Genomic DNA, 17,042 nt, shown 5'->3' with positions numbered 1-17,042 from the left:
GCCTTCGTACAATTACTAATATGTACATGAATGAACATAATTTTGGTTTTATTAAATGTTCATTTTTTTTTGTTGCATAAAAAAAATAAAACTCGAGTTTGTATTTTCTTATCGTAAAAAAATTGCCGGAAATGTGAAAAGATACGAAACCATCACTAAATAAAAATTTCCCATTGCAAGACGAGAGAGTGACACGACACCGGTAGTCTGGTGAAGATAAAACAAAAAATTACATCTACAGGTATACTCTAGATAATAAAATAATGTTACCGCTTCATAAAGACGATGGTAGCTACCGACCTGGTTGGAGGATCAAAGAAAAATTCATGGGATGGATGAGGTAACGTGCATCATCTGTTGTTGTTGATAAGCATGGCATATGTTCATATGTTATGCATGTTTACTATATTCATGTCATGCAAATTGTGATCTGCAGAGATTTTTAAATTTTTTATGTATAGTAGATAAGATTGATTTTATAATAAAACTTTATTCATATTTAATTATCATTAGAAATCTTCTTAGCTTCAATTATTTATGTATAAAGTATTCTATAAAATGAAATTTAAAAAATTAAAACCACACAATGAAAACTGTTGAAAAATTGAAATAAATTATGATTAAACAATGAAATTTGGATTTAAACAATGAATTGTCATGTGTTTTTTCTCTTTGCAGGTTGATATTTTCGGAGAAGACTTCAAGAAATATTTTTTTCTTTCTTTTACTGAACTTATCATTTGCTTTTGTGGAACTCCTGTATGGGGTTTGGACTAATAGGTAAATATAAAGCAGTCTGTTTGAGAAAAATTTTGTTCAATGTATCTAAATAAATTTCAATAATTTGCGTGCTATTTTAATATTAAAAAGAGACAATATTAGAATGAAATGACACTAAATGTTGTATCTTACCGCAAATGCATTTTAGATGGGGTTGCTTTTGTAAATGTATTCATTTTCATTTTGATCCTATATACTACCGGTAATACTATTACAGATGGATATAAAATGTACCTTTTTAAAAATAAAAATTACTGGTACACACCCAGATCTAGAGTGTTTTGTTGGATAGATTTATATTGTTTTTAATTTTTTAATATATTGAAAAATAAATTTAGATAATGGATTTCCTTTTCATTGTAGCCTTGGGCTGATTTCCGATTCCTTCCATATGTTTTTCGATTGTACGGCCTTGTTAGCGGGATTGGCAGCTTCAGTTATTTCCAGATGGAGGGCAAATGAATCATTCTCTTATGGGTAAATATTTTACAGTACATACACGTATTTTTTGATATCATATTCCTTTTTGTAGAACCCCACTCTGTAGGTCCCCTTTGCTGATCAGTCTGTCTACCCATTACTCTTTCCATCTGATGTCAGTTTATATCAAAAAAATATTTTTATTTTATATTGGAAAATACTTTCTTTTTTCCATGGCTAAATTTGACCAAATTTCACACATAGAGTACCTATGTGTAAAGGGTTTTTGTGACCAAGTTCTTGATCAGAGGTCAAGGTTAAAATCACCTTTGTGTAAAATCCTTGTCTGATGCACATTTTCTCTTATCCTTGTATATGGCTCATACTTTACCTAAGGAGTGCCTGTGGGTCAAGGTGCAAGTCAGACAATATGTCCATCTCTTTGTCCTTGCCTGGATATCCCTTTCCTGCAGTATATTTCTCTCCTTTATATGGCCCAATTCTTCTTAAACTTTATCTGTGTGTAAAGGATATGATACGTGATGGGTATGCTGTTATTTAAAAGCAAATTCCTAGGTCAAAGGTCAACATCATGGTAAAAAATTTATCTTTTTTACAATCCTTGTCTGACTTATGTCCTTTACTAAAAGTGGCACCCTTTGAGATTTTGGTTTTAATTGTTTAAAGAATATACAAACCTTAAAACCAATAATTTAATGTTGTATGTTGAAAATTTTATTAGGACTGAAAGTTCAAGAATAGGGAATATAGCAACATGTATTTGTAAAAGATTAGATCCTTGGAGAAAATATAACATGTGTCTGCAATCTATATCAAAACAAAAAATATTATCTAATAAAGTTATGTATGTTGTAAACAGGTATGTGAGGGCTGAAGTTCTGGCTGGCTTTGTGAATGGGCTCTTCCTGCTTTTCATTGGATTTTTCATTTTCTCTGAAGCTATTGAGGTAATGATTTTGAATCTGTGATATTATTATTTATTTATGAAAAGGAAGATCAAACATATAGTCTTTATATAATGAAACTCCCAGAGAATTATCTCCATATCAGAACCAAAATGTTATATCAGTTTTCATAAAGGTCAAGTTCAATGAAGTTCAATGTTACTTTCTACATTCATGTATAAGCATTGCTTTTTTGTAAAATGTACCATTATATGTGTAATTGAGTGTCTATTGTGTTTTTGATCAGCGTTTAGTGGAGCCTCCAGAGGTTAAACATGAGCGTCTTTTTCTGGTGTCGGTTGGTGGATTCATTGTGAACATGATAGGAATATTTGCGTTCCAACATGGACATGGACATTCCCATGGAGGAGGAGGTACATTGCCAATCAAAAAATTGTTTAAAATTTCTTAGATTCCATGTCAGCTCTCTTTCACAAAATGCTTTTATAATAATTACCTTTGTTCAATGTCTGGTAATTTTGCACAGTTCTGCATATAGGTAAACTACTAAACTTATGTGTATGACACAAAGCATCAGTGCGTATCAAATATGGAAGCAAGTTTGTGTAAAGAAGTGAGAGAGAGAGAGAGAGGGAGGAGAGAGAGATTATTCCCAAGAGACTCTTTTAATGCTTGTACATTCGTGGAGCAACCCTATATCACTCTTTTACTAAATTTTCCTGTTAATTTTTATATTGTGTGAAGTATTTGATACTTAAAAATTTGTTTTAATTTAGGTCATGGGCATTCACATGGAGGTCATGGACATAGTCATGGTCTGGGTAAGAGATTTTTAGTTGTAGCATTTTTCTTGGTCAAAACTCTATTCTAAAGACTTTAAAACTAGAAAAAGAATTAAGATCTTCTGTTGTTTTAATAGAATGGTGAAAAATTTTGACTGGTAGTATTGATTTTATTTCAGGTCTAGATTCTCCCGATTCTGATTGTTCTAAGGATGAAGGTCATGGTCACTCTCATGGGGACTCGGGTCATGGTCACTCTCATGAAGGAAAAGGTCACGGTCACTCCCATGGGGGAGACAGTCATGGACATTCTCACAACACAGCCAAGGCATCTCAAGCACAAATCATGCAGGGTATAGAATGGCTTAAACTCTTTTCAAGGTTTCTTGCAAAATAACCTAAATGTTGTTGCACCTTTTTATCACTTATTTTTTTTTGTACGCAGGTGTTTTTCTACATATACTGGCAGACACTCTAGGCAGTGTAGGAGTGATAATCTCCTCCTTACTTATATATTACTTTGGCTGGATGATAGCTGATCCTCTGTGTTCCATGTTCATTGCTGTCCTTGTTACAATAAGGTTTGAATCTGGTACATTTGTACTATTGTACTACTATCTGGAGGATCTCTCTTACACTTCTTTATGGTTATAAGGGACGCTGTCTCAATTTCAGCTGCAAATTTACAAAATTACATTTTTCTGATTCTAACATTTGCAATGCTTGACTGAGGTATTTAAGGTCGACTAAAATTTTAACCCAGTAAAATTACATTAAATAATTAATTGATGTTATCTATTTACAGTGTCTTGCCTTTGTTAAGAGATTCTGTTGGGATATTAATGCAGAGGACTCCCAGAGAATTAGACCATGTGTTGCCCGGTTGTTATCAAAGAGTAAGAAATTTATCTTATGATATTTGTAGAAAGTACATTGAAGAACCTAAAGTTACTGTTGCCAATTTTTAAAGTTCTTTTGGGCGTAATTCTGTGGATTTAAAAGTCTTGTACATGTATTAATATAATTAGAATTTTCAGTTAAGAAATGCCTTTTTTTTAAGTGTTCTTTCTGTTTATATATCTGTTTTGATAATGCAGTGTGTCTTTCTGGTCATATGCTGACAATGCACTAGATTTCTACCAAGGTTTGACTCTATGTTTTTGTTTCAGGTCTCACAGTTAGAAGGGGTATACAGTGTACAGGAGCCTCACTTCTGGACTCTGTGTAGTGAGGTGTATATAGGGACCATCAAGTTAGAGGTAGCCATGAATGCCGATACTCGATACATTCTAAGTCAAACGCACAACATTTTTACTCAGGTAAGAATCATTAGATGATCAGACTAATCAATTATTAGTTTACAAGATTATATACATCAAAAAAGTATACATGTAAATTCATCATAGTCAATTTTAAAACATGTATCAATTTATTGAACCTTTACATTGAGAGAATTTTTAAATATATTAGTGTTGCAAAATGTGTTTCTATGTACTTGCAGGCTGGAGTGAGGCAACTTTATGTACAAATAGACACTGCACCCATGTGATCCATCCATAAAAACTTTAGATCAAACACTTAAAATAATGGACATCAAACAAGGGTCATAATAATTCGTAGTTACTACTGAGCAACTGTTAACATTTTATTACATTTGGCGGACAAAACAGAAAGAGCATTAAATGCCAATTCAGCAGCCATGGCAGTGCTCAGTAGGGTGAGGGAGTAAATTTTGTTTAAGTGCCATCACTGTGGGGGCTTATGTAGATGTAGAAGTATCTGGGATTATGTCACTGTCATTAAACAGTGTGAAGACTCTGATCCCTGGAATGGTCGTCTTACAGGGGAGACTTCAGTGTCTTTGTCATATAGCTGTTTGTACGTGCATCATTGTGCAAGAGAGTGTCTGTGAAGTATGTGCCATTGTACTTGTCTGCAAGTGTGTGAGGTTTTAAAGTGTTGTGACAAAAGTGCGATTGGAAAACAAGTTGCTTAATTTATTTTTTTATTGTTTTAAAAAAATATTTTTATAAGTATGAGTGTAATTGTTTATATGTATGTCAAGCTTATGTTTAAAAAAAAATTTTGTTCATTTAATGTGTATGAAACGGAATCACTGCCATGTCATTTAAGAGATCTGTGTATCTACGATAGGGTTGTATATAAAAAAAAAAATCAATGTCCATGGTATATATGTCATGATTTGATTATCTAAAAGCAGTATAATTGATAAACACTATGGAAATAGATAAATTATAAATGAAGGAATGCAGCACCTTTTAAACTTATACTTAATGGTGTTACGGCACAAATGTATAAACGAAACAGTTCAGACGAATCAGTGTAGACAGCATTCTGTAAAAATAAATGTCTCTTAATATAAATACTGATACAATCCTCAGCAGTAATGTTAAGTGTTTTAATTGCTTGTTAATGTCAAAGAGAGATATTGTTGGTGTTGATGAACGTTGTTGGATTAATTTGAAATTATCTAGTCTATGAACTGGTACCATTGAAGGACCAAGACATTAAATGTACATAATTATAGTTTATATATGGTGCTGGTGCAATAAAGGCACAGCTTTTATGCTAAAATAAAATGCATTATTTTGTCTTTTTGTTTTCTTTTTTACTTGAAGTACACTTTTTCAGTGTTCAATTGTAACACTTTGTTTTAAAATATGTTAATATTTTGCCGACGGTGATCTGAAAATTACTTCCGTTACAGCTTTAAATTTGTTATAACCGTGTTCGTTATGAACTGTAATTTTCTATAGGTTTTTATAAGAACTTTGCCGGGATATGAATAATTATTCGTTATAGCAGTAAATGCATTATGACTATGTTCATTATATTCAAGTTTTGCTGTAATTTGAATTAGTTGATGTTTAAGCACTTTCAGGTCAACCATTGCATAGTCACAGATCACACCAACATTGATGTACCGGGTATTATAATTTTTCATCAATGGCATAGACTTTAATCTTACAATTATAACAAACATTAAGAAGGGATAGGACACCCATTTGGTGATGATCCTTCTTGTAGAGCTCTATCCTATACATGTTTATCAATAATTTCTTTAAATGTAAAAATCACATTATATTCCTCCTTATATAAATATGTGTTTTATTGTGAGGAGTGTAATGTCTTAAAGCTGTAACATGTACTCTAAGGATATAAACTCTGCTGGTTAAGAGTAAGGTACTAAGTTTGAGACTCGCCAGATTATCAGTAAACAATTTCTAATGTTTATTATTGTAAAAGGACTACATATGGTTTGAGCCCAAAATGGCCTCCAAATAATGAACGTAGTCATTTTTACTTTGTTTGTTTTATTTGTATAGATATACATTTGAAGTTTTTTCATAAATTTCATTTTGATTAAGTGCCCATAATTTAAAAATATTACATTATACAAAGTTTATGTTTCCCGCCATTTTCGCATTTTTAGCATAAAACAGCTTGTTTTCAAGCAGTTTTTCTTTTAATTAAAAAACATTAAGCGATTGCTTGAACAAACAAAATATTTTCACCAAAGTGTATCTCTAAAGTACTTATAAGGGACAAAAAAATTTGTTCTTGTTCAAAGGGTCGCTCTATATTTCCCATTTGAAAAAAAATAGGAAAAATGTCAAATATTGACAGATTTTGATTTAATTCTAAAAGTAGCGTCACTTCTGACATCATTTACTGACAGCTAGAAAGTGCATATAATTAAAATAAATAGGTGAAAAACATTTTATGTCAACTCTTCTAAAAAATAACACAAAAAATTAATGTACCTGAATTTTTTACACTTTAAAAAATTGCTAATTAAGGTCTTTCGATTGTCGCATGAAGTCATTGGGAGCATTCCGGAATATTTTACTGTTATAATTAGTGTCATGTGATGTATGGTTTTGCCAATCTTTCTTAATTTAACTTGTGTTTTACACATTTTAAGCTATGAAAAGTGAAATGACACTATTGTTTAACAATTTATGGAGGGTAGTTTGAGTTGAAATCACTGAATTCAATGAAAAACTGATAAAACCTTACATAGGAAAAGTTGACAGAGACTACAATGCATTATTTTTCACCTGGCAAGGTATTCATTTCTTTGCAGATTTCGATAGGATATATAATGAGTTACAAATGTACCAATATTCAGTGAGTTTGCACCATTATTTTAAAAGTTATAGATGTTTTATGTTGCTAAACTGTACTTATTCATGGTTGAAAAAAATATATCAAAATTCACTCTAACTGTGATGGCTTTCATACTGGCAAGTTTAAATTGCCTTTAAATGTTAAAATACATAAAATAAAGGATTGCAATTAATTTCTTTCAAAAATTGCTTTATTATATAGAAATCAGTAAAAAAAAAAATGTGATGTTTGATTGGAGAGCAGTCATCGCTATAATTGCGTTGAAAGTGTACCTGTGTTAGCTCCTACAGCATGAACAAAATATTTACAACATACCAATATTTAAAGGACAGGTGACACAAAATTATTTTCTTCTAAAAACATTTTCTTTGATAAATATAAATCAGTTTATAACAATTTTTCCATTTGACTAGCATCAGATAAGAACACACAGCTCAATTAAGTGTGCTGAAAATCCCAGCTGCAACAGATCTCCGAGTTTTGCCGATCTTTAATGAGATAAGAAACCCCTGTGTGTTATTTGTCAAAGATGATCATGACATAGTCAGCTATCGGCTACATAGTAAACAGTCAGCAATGGACGAGGATTTACTTACCCATATAGGATAGTGTATTTGTGTTCCAATGATGATTTTGAAATAAAGCACTATCAGATTAAACTGAATTTATTAAAAGCATATTTTATTAAACAGCTTAGTGTATGAACCCTCCTTGAAAACAAATTTGTAGTAAGATTATAGGTTATATTGGTTAATGGAGTTTTTGAGAAATTTTGTGTACATAAGATAGTGGTAATAGAAATTGAAAAAAAGTAATTAAATTAGAATGAATCTGAAGATTCTGTAATTGATAATCATTTATAGCAGATTATCATCCTGTCAGCCAGACAGGCAACAACTTGTTCAGATTCTCAGTATTCAGTAAATATATTGTTTGAATATGCAGATTAATCCAATCTTGCAGATCCAAAACATTGATTGAAATAAGTTGATATCAATCTAAATATTTAAAAAAAAAAAAAAATTCAACTTGGAGCACGATGAGTTAGATTTTTATTATATCGCATATAAATCCTTTTTTGTGTACTATTTGTAACAATTAGTGTTGCTGTAAAAAAAAAATAATTCATTGTCCATCTGAATCTAATGTCAGTATATAAGAATTATTTAAGTCATCAGTGTGCATAACAGCTCGTTTTTGGGCTTTTTTTAAGGTTTGATCAATAGAGAATAAATTATACACAACTCAGAAGTACACTGTACTATCAAAAAATGATCTTCATAAACTATATTAAAAGAAAGATCAAATTGCATTTGGATAAAATTCAAGGAGTCTGAGCTAGATTAGTATGTTTTTAAACCTGAATACTATGTTAAAAACTACTGTTTCAGTCTTAACTGATTTTGAAAATTGGTAGTTCTTTTAATTAAATTCAATAAGCAAACATGATCAAATACCATACTAAAAAATGAAATTAAAAGATGTTTGGGTTACTAGTATTGAGATTAAGGTAGACCCCTGATTTTGTGGAACTAAAGAAATTTACAAATACATGTATATTTGCTTACATGCAGGTACCAGGATTTCTGGTAATACTTCTTAAATAAAAAAAAATCCTTTATCAAGTCCAATTAACTTAATTGGGGTTTATTTAGGGTTTAAGATCCGGTGAAATTCCTGGTTACGAAAAGTCTCTATACATTATCACTTACTATGTGTTGACAAAACAAAATCCTTCCTTCAGCAACAATGATTCCATGTTTTTGATGATTTTTTCTTTTAAAAATGCAACATCTGACATGTATATTTTTTTCCAGCATGAAGCACATAGATCAATGAAAAGTTAATAGAACAGGTCATATTTTTACTCCTATTCATAATTGCTGAGGAAACAGAAATGGGGTTTCTAAGCTTAGAATAACTCTGTTTATGTACAGGGTTTTCAAACTTTTAGTAGCAATGAGCAAAAGTTAATGACTTCAGATTTTAGATAAGAGCAAGTTAGAAATCCCTATGATTGAAAGATACAGCGAATGGGCAGTGTGTCGGCTATTACGTCGCACTGAAGGTTTCCGATCTCAGAGGCTTCAGATATGCATATTGAGGTCACGCGTCTTATCAGCTCAGTAATTCAGCAATAGCTGTGAAACAGATGGGAGTAGTAAGGACAATTTTGCAGAAATTGTATCCCACTCACAATCCAACTTGTTGGTCAATGTTTTTGTGATTGTGTCACCTGTCCTTTAAGTTCAATTTGAATGTTTACATATTTAAACTTCAAATTTAAACAAATGTTTCACGGATTTAACCAAAAAAAACCCATCAAGGGTGGAGAAACCTTAAGGGGGCAACATTTGACTAATATCATATATTAATAGTTATTTGTAAATATAAAATAAAATTTTGAATTTCACCCATTTCCATTATCTCAAAGTACTGGGATGACCCATTCCACTTAAAAGAAGAGCAATCCCTGTCTCATACTCTGTGCTATTCCTACATCAAACTGGTTTTCAAAATTTCAAGATGGTTTTAAGACCTTAAAATTGGAAAGTTGTACCATAATATATAATGTAGAACAATTTTTGGGATTTGACATGAAGTACATGTACATTAGGAACGGGATAAAACACAATTTTCATCAGAAATGATATTTCATAGAAAGAAAAATTGGATGTTAATGGTGTTAAAAAGTTGCCTCAGTATGTAGACAAATACACAAGTAAGCATAAATGTACTAATAAGTGCACTTGGCTTGGAGAGAGATTTTATAACTAAATGAACTGAAGTAAAAAATCCAGATACTTGTACATTAAGTGAGTTTATTATACATTGATGATTGACAAACAAGAATAATTTGATTGACAAACAAGAATAATTTAACTTTCTTTAGCTTTACTCTGCAGACTGTCAGCCATGAACAATTTTCCAAAACTCTGAGAAGCAAACTCCTCAATTTGATGACAGTAATTGTTAATCTGTCCCGCCAAAAGCAGGCTGTCCAGACGGGCTGGAGTGGGGATCGGCTTGAAGATCTTGTTGATATCTTCCTCAGGAAGTGCGGTATCTCCTTTCGATATTCTCTGTTGGTTCTCCTGTTGCTGTAATAGTAACAAAGGAAAAGTAAATAATCTCCCTATAAAATCTGAAATCTGTGTATGATCAAGTGACAACATATGTGTCTCTTGTACATGTACAAAACAACCTTTAAAAAATAATTAGTATCAATAGGTAACTGGATTGTGTTGAGAACACTGAAAGTAATTTTAATTTCAATAGAAAAGAGAGAGAGAGAGAGAGAGAGAGAGAGAGAGAGAGAGAGAGAGAGAGAGACTTGCTTACTCTTTTCTGTAGGTATTGTTGTTTTTGGATCAACTGTTTTTGATATTGTCTCTGATAGTTCAAAAATCTGTTGGCATCCATGGCCACCTCATCAACACATCCCATCAACTGTCTCAAATTCTTTTCTAACATGGAGCTAGAAGTGAAAAGATGCTATTTATTATTACTTAAGTGAGAATTAAATTAGTTAAAATAAGTTTCTAACCATGTCACTTAAAGAAATTCACAAGGATTCCTGACTCTTTTTCTCCCACTGCCTAACAATTATCATCATTGCCACATGTTCAGTATAATTAAATTTTAAAAAACCAAGGGTTATAGAAGTTTATTTCAAGTAACACAAAATGGGTTTTATGTCTATTATTTTAGCTTCATTTTCTACCTATGGCGTCTTCACAGTATTCATTATACAATGTACATGTAAATGAACTATTTGAATTCTGTCTGATATATGAAAAAATTTCTGGTACAACTAACTACTCGTATTCGATAGAAACAATTAAACAATCATTCTTGTACCTCTAAAAAAGGGAACACAAAACAAACCTTGTTGCCAAATCCAAAAAGTTGTAAGTCTCTTCTTCTCTAGATTTAGGACATTCATCTACTTCACACAACAGTGCATTGACCAGATGGGAATTCTTTACCACGACTGGTATTTCTTCAAACATTGATTCAAAACTAATGCTTGCTGCTTGTATAGCCTCAGGTGTGAAATCTCCATCCCTGTAGAAGTCCATCATTGTGGGTGTCAAACGGTAAGCTTTCAAGGCAACGAAACCCTGAGTTGTACGCAGTGGGTCTAAAAAAATTATGAAAGAAGTATTACTCAAACATTTGTGGGTACATTTGAATGTAGTTCAACATCTGTGGAAAAATCACAATTGATAAACAAATCTAATTTGACCAGGACTTATTTTTTTTGCATGTTTATCATGCAAGTTAAAGAGAAACATACACCACAATTTTAACTCCTTGAATTGCATTTCAGTACAAACTTAAAAAGCAGTTGCTATTTCCTCATGGTTGTGAAAATGACAAAATGTATGAAACTTTAGCATGATTTGTAACTCCTTACCGTAAATCAGCACCACTGACTCTTCAATAGAGTGCTGGTAGTTAAATTGAGAATCAACAAAAGCTCTACTGATGAAGGAGCCAAACAAAGTGCTTTGATACCATCCAACATGAAGATGGTCAATATTCACATGCCTCAAATTCCTCATCATTTCCATCTGGTACTGAACTGTAAAAGAGACCAAAGTCTAACTATATCAGAAAACAAGATTCTGCTTTCAGCATATGGATAAAGATGTATGTAAAACTCATTTTTTAAATCACTTATCTCAGCAAGATGTCTGGAAAACTGTATGATATAAATAACAAATGGACAACAAATAAACTCTACGAATAATTCCTTGGCAAAATTCTCAATAAATATGATAAATGAGTGCACCATTAAACAAGAGGCCCATGGGCCACATCGCTCACCTGAGGAACAATAGGTATGATAAAATCAGCTTAATGGAGTCATAATACAAACTTTCTGGACAATGTACAATAATACATGTAGATCCTGTATTAATAAAATCTGTTTTTCCCCTGGATATTCTTATGTTTACAATCATTAGCCCCTTTTCTAACAGGATGATTTTATAGTCATAGCACAGTCTTCGAAATAACCCAGGAGTCCGATGCCCGGGACCAGGTAAATTTGTAGGCGGGCATGTAAAAATTGCCAAATTACATGCCCGAAGGGCATGTGTAAATTTTTTTGTCAACGTACAATATGATAGACTGGTCCTTGGTCTCTTAGTGCGAAATATCGCGCATTTACTGTGAATATCAGACAGGCATTGCCAGTCTAACAATTTGTTTACTTGCCATTTCTTCCATCCTACCCAAGTTATTCGCGTAACTTGCTTTGTGCAGTCTACATTCTCGGTACTAATTATCAAATAAGCGTCAATCGTAATCATTGAAGTGTTTAGTTAAACCTATTGTATATGTTTGCTAAATTACGAAATGTACATCTTTAGCTATTTATTTATTTTGGTTGCACCATACATGTACTGGTCAATATAAGAATTTTGAGTTGGGCATGTAAAAATTTGAATAGGCTGGGATAAAATGATGGGTCTACATGCCCGAAGGGCATGTGCTGAAAAAAATTTGTCGTGAAGACTGATAGCATATGTTGAGTATTGCAGTTCTCAAAAATATCCTTAACAAAAGTTCATATATGGAATATAAACCTACAAAGTGTACTACATCAAACTCTGAACCTTCTTGTGAGGCCAAAGAATGGTCCTGGGGCCAAAGTCTTAACAATTATAAAGAATCATCTGGCTGATTAGTTTCTGAGAAGAATATTTTTAAAGATTTACTCAATATATTCATATGTTAAACTTCGACCCCCCATTGTGGCCTCACTCTACCCCCGGGGATCATGATTTTCACAACTTTGTATCTACACTACCTGAGGATGCTTCCACACAAGTTTCAGCTTTCCTGGCTGATTAGTTTCTGAGAAGAAGATTTTTAAAGATTTACTCTATATATTCCTATGTAAAACTTGAATCCCCCATTGTGGCCCCACCCTACCCCCGGAGGTCATGATTTTCACAACTTTGAATCTACACTACCTGAGGATGCTTCCACACAAGTTTCAGCTTTCCTGGTCTTATGGTTCATGAGAAGAAGATTTTTGAAAATTTCTCAAAATTTTTAATAAATTCCTAATTATCTCCCTTTGCAAAAGGGCGTGATCCTTAATTTTCACAACTTTGAATCCCCTTAGGCTAAGGATGCTTTGAGCCAAGTTGAAATTGGCCCAGTGGTTCTTGAGAAGATGTTGAAAATGTGAAAAATTTACAGACAGACGGACGACAGACAAAATGTGATCAGAATAGCTCACTTGAGCTTTCAGCTCAGGTGAGCTAAAAATGAATCTGAATATAGTTATACATTTCTAAAAAAAAAATACCTTCATCAAAGTCTTCTTCTTCATTGTGTCTTGGGAAGGGAAAGCAGTTGGTAATCTCTAGGCGATTGTCCACCACTAATCCCAGAAGAACACCCTGTACAAGATCTGTGCCTCCCGCCCCCTCTTCCTGGCAGTGTTTGATAATTTTTAACACAACCTGCAAAACATACTCAACATTGACTTCATATAAACCGAATTTCACTGTTTCTTATTTCAATGTGACAGTCAGACTGGTTTTAATTCTGGTGCCAGATAGCTCTGTAATTAGTAGGGCTATCATGGGCCACCAAAATAACAAAAAATCACAGAACAATATGTTCGATTCAGTTTCCATTCTGATTTTCCAGATTTTGGTTTGGTTCCGATTTGTGTAAAAGAATCTGTATTCTATAAAAAATGGCATCAAAATTGAAAGGTTCATTAATGTGGACTTGTTGTTTGTAATGAACATTGACTTGTATACAACTGGCAATGCATACCGATGGTTGATAACTCATTCTAAATGAAAAATATCACGCGATTTAACTGTGTATAAAGGAGAAACACTTGTTCAAAACCCGAAATCAAACTGAAATTTTTTTGTCCCGAACCAATCAAAATTTTTTTTTAGAAACATGACAGCCCTAGTTGGTAGAGCACCTGACTAGAGATTCAGGGGAATCACAGTCTGGTCCGTCATTATTTCTCCCATCCCATAAAATCAATATTTATGCTTTGGAAATAGAACTTTCTTTTGGGATGAATGGACATTTTGAGGCAATTTAATCCATCGCTGACTAAAACTAAATAATATCAGTTTATTAGTTGTCTGATTTTTTAAATAATTTGTTAGAAAAGCAATTAACTAAAATTCTACAATTGCCACCGCTCACCGGTGTGTTTACATGACATATTCTGAGAAAATTCGAAATACGTAATTTATGCTGAGCGATATTTCTGACTGAAAAGAGAGCGAGAAAAGTTACATCGTAAACTTATGTTAAAAATCAACATGATATGTGGTATATGGATTAAACAACTGAAGAGAAAATAGCCATACCAGTCCATCTATCTGAACATATTGTACAGGAACGTTTGCATGCTTCTTCGCCGACGCCATGACGGAAGTAAAGACTGAATCTTTTAGACGCTTAAGGAAGAGAAAATTTGCATTGCTGCAAGCGTCTCTTTCACTTCGTTAGGCCACTGTACATGCTGTAGATGATGTAGATGAAGGTAGACAACAGTCTGTATACTTTAAAGGCTTGTGCTTGTAGTAGAAATCTCATTTAATTTTTGAAGTAACATAAATTTATTTTGATTATCTTATCCTTAATCATATGGTCATATTTTGTTGTTTATCATGTTTCTCAGCCATTTGATTTTCAAAAAAACCCTCTATCAATCTATACTTTATCATCATTTGTAGCTATTTGTTTTACAGATATGAAGCCATGGGTATCAAACGCCAGAAGCAAGTACGGAAATCATTAGCATTTTACAAGAAAAACTTTGGATACTCTCCCCCATACTATGTTTTAGTGGACGGCACATTTTGTCGAGCTGCATTAAAACAGAAAATCAACATCAGAGAACAGCTTCCTAAATATCTAGAGGCAGAGGTCAACATCTGTACAACACAATGCATTCTTGATGAGTGTGAAGCCTTTGGTAAGAACCCCTTTATGAACAACTATGGTGTCTGCATATGTAGGGCCTTCACAAAAGCCCTACAGCATGTTCAAATTAAGTCCTATCAAGTACAACTCGAGAACACACCTTAAATTTGCACAACACACAGTTGCGCAAACAAAACTTTACGCAACACACTATCGCACTGTCACAGAACACATCTACATATATGGCCAGAAATTAGTCCTGACTTTTACCCCTTTTTATTTGTAACCAGTAACATTGGTTATATCAGTAACAAACCATCCAGCGGAAAGAAAATAATCAGTTTTGTCATATACATGTATGTTACTTTTGTCACCAGAAAACAGTGCATTGTTACTGGTTACAAATGAAATGGGGTAAAAGTCAGGACTAATTTCTGGCCATATCTAACAAAACATGCAGCAAGAGTTTTGTGAAGTGGCATGTTGAGTGACAGCATAATGAAAAGTTGTGTAAAAACTGTAACAGTGTTAATAGTAGTAGAAGTTTTGCTAGCCAAACTGCATGACAGCACAATGGCTAGTTGTGTGAGGTATTGTTAGCGCAACATTAGGTTGTACAAAATTTTGCTGGTGCGACAAAATCTTGTGAAAATTGTGTGTTAGTGCAATGACCTTTTTTACAAAGTTGAGTTAATGCGATTGCATGTTGTGTGCTTTATATGGGTACCGGTATTTGCATTGGCGCAACAGTGTGTTATGTGAAGTTTAGTTAGAGTGACTGTGAGTTATCTGGGATACAGATGTTTATTTATGAAACTTTGTTGTCTTTCTAGGTTCTGTTTTATATGGACCCCTAAAAATACTTCAACAATATCAGAAAGCCCCATGTGGACATTCAAAAAGCATCAAAGGGGCAGATAAATGCATCCAGCACACAACCAAGAAGACTGTAAAGTATATAGTAGGAACACAGGTATAGTCATTGCCTATCAGTATATCAATTTTATAGTACTGTAATTGATGTTTATATTAAAGACTTAGAATCTAAATGCATGTAGAATTTATTAGTAAAATTGGGGGGAAAAAAACAAATGTATTTGTTCTCAGACACCACCATATTAGGTCAAATGCAGACATACTGATTATTTCATTGCCATATTGAAAGGGGGAATAGCTCAACTTATTAAGTTAAATTTTAAAATTAATTTATTCCCCTCTGCAAGTCCTCGCTGCAATAAAAATGGAAATAAGATACCTGCCTCATTATATCTTGAACTTTTTGGCTCAAGAACCAACAAATGAAATTTGTTTGGCCTTACAAAACTATTTGTATCTTGTTTGAAGGACCCTGTCTTAAGGGAAGTCTTACGGAACAGGACAGGACAGCCGATTCTCTTCATAGCTTTCAATGCGATAATGTTAGAAAATCCATCCACAGCATCACTTATGGCAGCAGAAAAGAAAACAGAAACTGAATTAAAACCGACCTCACACCAACAGACTGTGATACAAAAACTAAAAATACAAACATTTGGAGATGAGAAGGAGGTTGTAAAGAAAAAGAAGAAGAAAGTGAAGGGGCCAAATCCACTTTCATGTAAAAAGAGTAAAAAAAAGAAAACTGATATAAAACCTAAAACTGGTTCAGAAGAAACAAAGAAACGCAAGAAAAGGAGGAAAAAACACAAGTCTGCTCACACTACTGAAGCTGTGTTATAGACTTTTGAACAATTGATCCAAACTGAACATGACATGATTTAATACAGTGAGACACATACTGTACTGTTTAACTGGTAGTCATTTTTACACTTTCCTAATAAACTCTGTCCAAAGATATCCTCACATCATATTTTGCTTTATTGTTTGATATTTATAGAAACCTCAGGGTTTCAATGATATTTATTCAGGAGTGCTTATTCCTATAACTTTAATTTCTCTGTTTGTTTCCTTATTTTGACTTCATTATTTAACGTGCTCCCAAATCAGTGGGGGGCAAACTCCATGATAAGTTTTTTTCTATATGTACCGGTAATTTAAGAAAAATGTTTGCTGCGAA

General features: G+C 33.0%; 1 protein-coding gene across 1 annotated transcript; it reads left to right on the top strand.

The window, feature by feature from the left end:
• The first annotated feature begins 181 nt into the window (after positions 1-181).
• On the top strand, positions 182-16,828 carry LOC128166327 (zinc transporter 7-like). Its single transcript, XM_052831425.1, has 14 exons — positions 182-340; positions 679-780; positions 1,144-1,257; positions 2,081-2,168; positions 2,413-2,539; positions 2,903-2,947; positions 3,088-3,261; positions 3,354-3,489; positions 3,714-3,804; positions 4,078-4,227; positions 9,967-10,163; positions 14,812-15,038; positions 15,820-15,959; positions 16,331-16,828. The coding sequence occupies exons 1-14, from the start codon at positions 264-266 to the stop codon at positions 16,703-16,705; spliced, it is 2,043 nt and encodes a 680-aa protein (XP_052687385.1). The 5' UTR covers positions 182-263; the 3' UTR covers positions 16,706-16,828.
• Positions 16,829-17,042: the final 214 nt, after the last annotated feature.

The sequence above is a fragment of the Crassostrea angulata genome, chromosome 10, assembly GCF_025612915.1.
Source record: "Crassostrea angulata isolate pt1a10 chromosome 10, ASM2561291v2, whole genome shotgun sequence".
NCBI lineage: Eukaryota > Metazoa > Mollusca > Bivalvia > Ostreida > Ostreidae > Magallana > Magallana angulata.
The sequence above is the reverse complement of the archived record's forward strand: the minus strand, read 5'-3'. Positions and strand labels throughout refer to the sequence as shown.

Excerpts from the sequence above, each read along its gene's own strand:
- LOC128166327 (XM_052831425.1), top strand. The coding sequence starts at position 264 with ATGTTACCGCTTCATAAAGACGATGGTAGCTACCGACCTGGTTGGAGG. Across the intron at positions 2,169-2,412 it reads TTTTCTCTGAAGCTATTGAG|CGTTTAGTGGAGCCTCCAGA; the intron begins GTAATGATTTTG and ends GTTTTTGATCAG. Across the intron at positions 3,805-4,077 it reads TGCCCGGTTGTTATCAAAGA|GTCTCACAGTTAGAAGGGGT; the intron begins GTAAGAAATTTA and ends TTTTTGTTTCAG.